At 33.4% G+C, this 4,686-nt stretch overlaps 1 protein-coding gene across 1 annotated transcript; it reads left to right on the top strand.

The window, feature by feature from the left end:
* The first annotated feature begins 351 nt into the window (after positions 1 to 351).
* LOC309846363 (olfactory receptor 5K3-like) lies at positions 352 to 4,271 on the top strand. The gene is made up of 2 exons (XM_082695235.1): positions 352 to 489; positions 2,415 to 4,271. Exon 2 carries the CDS (start codon positions 2,443 to 2,445, stop codon positions 3,370 to 3,372), a length of 930 nt encoding a protein of 309 aa, XP_082551361.1. The 5' UTR covers positions 352 to 489; positions 2,415 to 2,442; the 3' UTR covers positions 3,373 to 4,271.
* The last annotated feature ends 415 nt before the right edge of the window (positions 4,272 to 4,686 follow it).

Genomic DNA, 4,686 nt, shown 5'->3' with positions numbered 1-4,686 from the left:
TTTTATAAACCGTATTAATCTCTCCAGTAACTGTCCAAGCTGACCCAAGACTCTCTTTGCCTCATTTTACATTTTATGCACAGGATAATGAACAGAATTCTAGAAATGATGTCAGTTACATAAGAACCAGCAAGATGATCATCAAATGACTTAGGGTCTTTAGCAAAGGTCATTTACTTTAACCTCATTGTCTCACAGGTCATCTTTAATTCATGTCACAGAGTTAATATGTTTTGGGAGCTGAATCTCCCCATAGAAATACATTGATGTCATCATAGGGAAGTCCCATAAGCATTTGATGGGAAAGTTACCTTTGCATTGTAAGGAACATAATTATTGACACTGACCTCTTAGTAGCCTAATAGACTTTCATTCTTTCAATCCCAAAATGTTTTTGAGACCATAATTTATATTCTGAAATTCTACAAGACATACCACCATTAAAAAAAAAGAAATCTGAAGTTGTAAGACTCTTCTCAGAGCATTCAGGTAAAGGAAGTATTCAAATTTATCTTTACGTTTGCTATTAGCATCCATAAGTATTGATTTATCTGAATTAGTTAGCAGATTTCAACTTCTCACCTTCCTAGCTCTTCTCAAAACTGAGGGCTATGGCAAATTAGCATGAGATTTAAACTCAGTTCATGCTGACCTTTTCTGACTATAAGGTAAACGTTCAAAACATACAGGTAAGAATGCAGCTTAATTCTGTTAAATAATTCAGACAAGTACATTGAGAGTCATTTCTAACACAGCTGAATAAATAAATGGCTTATATTTAGTACTTTAAAACAAGAAATTAAAATGTTCAACCTGTGCCTATATTTTGATGTTTTCATTATGGAAAAATAAACCCATTTTGACCAGAAAATTTACATAATTATACATATTGGTCAAAATACCCCAATGGATCCCAAAGTAATGATAGAATATAGTCTTTGAGGCAAAGCAAAATTTGTCTTTGAAAATCATATTTAAAACAAATTTTTAAAATCTATTCATTTGAGAGAGAGAGGTAGACAGAGAGAGCTCAAGCTGGCAGAGAGCAGAAGGAGAGGAAGAAGCAGACTCCCCACTGATCAGGGAGCCAGATATGGGGCTCAATTGGAGGACCTGGAGATCATGACCTGATCCAAAGGGCACACTTAACCATTTGAGCCACCCAGGAGCCCCATCTCAAAAATCTTATTAAGATTTTTTTTCTCTTTCTCTAAGTAGTATAAAACTAAAATATACAGGCAAACTTATTTTATTAGATTTCAAACTACAGTGCTATACACCAGAAAATCTTATATAAGTTTCTTAGGAAGCAGGAATATATTATATGGGTCAATTCAGATAAGAAAATGATACAAAAATTTTTTTAATGAAAGATTTCCAAGAATTTCCATTGTAGGCTGTTGTTCAAAATTAGCAGTCTCAATTTGCAGAAACCGAAGAGATCACTAGGGATCAGTGGTAGTATGAGAGAAGCTAGGACTGGAATCAATACTTTTTTCTTCTATAGCATAAACAACTCATAAGTCATAACTAAACTCAAATGTCTACAATTCTAATAAGGAAACTGTGCATGCATATAAGGAAAAAGCCATGTAGATTATACACAAGAAATTCTAGATTGTGTTGCATATATAGGATATGCTTGAGAATGCAAGAAGTAAAAATCAGTGTGGTCTGGGGCATTTAGTTAAAACTTTCTTAAGTAACATTATACGTAAACTTTACATAAAGAAAAAGAGGATTTAGATATCTGGGAAACTCAACAGGAATGATGGGATGGACAAAATCAGTTTTAATGGAAATGGATCTAATCCCAGAGAAAGTGATGAATGAGGTGAAAATATACAGATAATTACTTCCTTGGATAGCCAAAGTAATTTTCTTTAAAAATGAAAGTCCTATTCCTAAACCTTTGTGATCTTCAACAATTCCTAAGATATAAATTTAATATTTGTTGAATGCTATTTTCAGGCATTCACTCCACTGGGAGAGTATATGAAGTATTTTTGCTCAGTTACAAAAATGTGTATATATGAAAATTGATGGTAAATTTATTTTAAGGATCATTAATACAAAAATTGACACTAAAATTATGTCAACAATGAAATTATGTCAACAATGAACCAAATATGGGTATGCAAGATTTGTACACTATTCATACATGAATTCATGAAGACAAACCTTTTCCTTTGTAAGCGTTCTTCTTGCAATTACAAAAATATTCATGGGAATGTTGATTTTCAAAATTGAGGTTATAAAACTGACATATTAGGGGAATGACTATCTCCGAGAGGTTTGTGTGTCTGTATCCAGAGATACTAAGGAAAGTTTGAAGAAGCTCCTCTCTTTGTTGTAAAAAGATATAGTTGGAAGGAAAGTTATACACACTCTAAATTAGAATCTTGTATTTCCAGAATTCCTATCTCAACAGAGAAGGTGGACATGACTGAGGATAACTACTCCTTGACCACTGAATTTATCCTCACAGGATTTACAGATCACCCAGAGTTGAGGAGCCTCCTGTTTGTGGTATTTCTCACTATCTACGTGGTCACTATGGTGGGGAATCTGGGTCTGGTGGTATTGATTTTTATGGAGCGTCGTCTTCACACACCAATGTACATCTTTCTGGGCAACCTGGCTCTGATGGATTCCTGTTGTTCCTGTGCTATTACCCCCAAAATGTTAGAGAACTTCTTTTCAAAGGACAAAACAATTTCCCTTTATGAATGCATGGCACAGTTTTATTTTCTCTGCCTTGCTGAAACTACAGACTGTTTTCTCCTGGCAGCAATGGCCTATGATCGCTATGTGGCCATATGTAGCCCTCTGCAGTACCACACCATAATGTCAAAGAAACTCTGCGTTCAGATGACCATAGGGGCCTATATAGCTGGAAACCTGCATCCCATGATTCATGTAGGGTTTCTCTTTAGGTTAACTTTCTGTGGGTCAAATCAAATTAATCACTTTTTTTGTGATGCTTTTCCATTATACAGACTTTCCTGTGTTGACCCTTACATCAATGAATTGATGATATTTATCTTTGCAGGTTCAGTTTTAGTCTTCTCTGTTATCGTAGTCCTAATTTCTTATCTCTGCATCCTTTTTATGATTTTCAAAATGAAATCCAAAGAGGGAAGAGGCAAAGCCTTATCTACTTGTTCATCTCACTTTCTCTCTGTCTCAATATTCTATGGTTCTCTTCTCTTTGTGTACACTCGACCACAGTCACTTAAAGAAGAGGATGAAGATATACCTGGTGCTGTTTTTTATACTCTAGTGATCCCTTTATTAAACCCTTTTATTTATAGTCTAAGAAATAAGGAGGTAATAAATGCTATGAAAAAAGTTATAAAGAAAATTTTATAACATTCTTGGAAGAAATATCATCCCTGTGAAAACTAATTTAAATTTGAAAAAAAATTCAAAATCATGGAATATTGAGAAAGTAGAAAAGGACCACTTTGTCCATAAAATATTCAATTACTAATACATGTTAGTATGGGAATCAAATAAGTAAGTTCTGCAAGGAGAGATTCTGCTACAATGTTTTCCAAAATGTTAGTTACTAGGTTCCTTCAAGAATGAATTAAATAATTTTTCCTGAGGTCACAAACTGCCACAAAAAAATTAGCCAAACTATTAACTAATTGTTTCAAAGAGTAATGAGTTACAATTTTTAAGAAATACAACAAATACTAGGAATATAAGTCAGTAATATGTAAAGGTCACCTCCATTTAATATGGCCAACAAGTTTCTGGAATTCCAAAGCATAATCATACAAAGTCTGGCACATTCCATGTTCTCAAGAATTAATCCATTCTTAACCTATACCATCTGTCAGAAATACACTGTATATATTTGATTCCCAATTTTCTTTGAGGTTTTTCAAGAGACAATATTTGAATATTACTTCATACGGAATATCTATTCTCAAAAAGAAGAATATTTTCATTCTTGTGGAGCCTGGGTGGCTCAGTGGGTTAAACCTCTGCCTTCAGCCTGGGTCATAATCTCAGGGTCCTGGGATCCAGCCCAGCATCAGGTTCTCTGCTCAGTAGGGGGCCTGATTCCCTTCTTTCTCTGCCTGCTGCTCTGCCTACCTGTGATCTCTCTCTGTCAGATAAATAAATAAAATCTTTTAATAAAAAAGAATATTTTCGCCTTTAAAAGGGGAAATTTTGTTATGTATCATTTGCCACAATTAAAAGTATTAAAGACAAGAAAAGAACACTAGTAAAGATTTATAATAAAAAAAGACTATTTTGATCTTTAGTGTCAGTCAATTTTACTCTCATGTTTTCTGAAGTGGTGTATCTGTATACTTGTGATTTATCTCTAGATGAAATGGATGGTATTCATACATAAATCCATATAGATTTGGATATTTTTATATAGTTTGATTAGGTGTCCATCAAAAATGAAGCACAATTTTGAATACATTAATACATAATGAAGGTGTTATTCTCTTTGACATTAGTTATCATGTTTGTTACTAGGAATTCCACCCACCTGTACTTATTCCAGTGTAAATTACTGATACATTAATAGCATTAACAAAAAAGTTGGAGATGCTATAAGCATAATTGAGGCACAATATAGTAAAATTTCTGAATATCTAAACATAAATATTTATTGATCACTTACATATACAAATATGAATGAAAAAAATGATTTATTGA

The sequence above is a fragment of the Mustela nivalis genome, assembly GCF_964662115.1.
Source record: "Mustela nivalis genome assembly, chromosome: 1".
NCBI lineage: Eukaryota > Metazoa > Chordata > Mammalia > Carnivora > Mustelidae > Mustela > Mustela nivalis.
The sequence above is the reverse complement of the archived record's forward strand: the minus strand, read 5'-3'. Positions and strand labels throughout refer to the sequence as shown.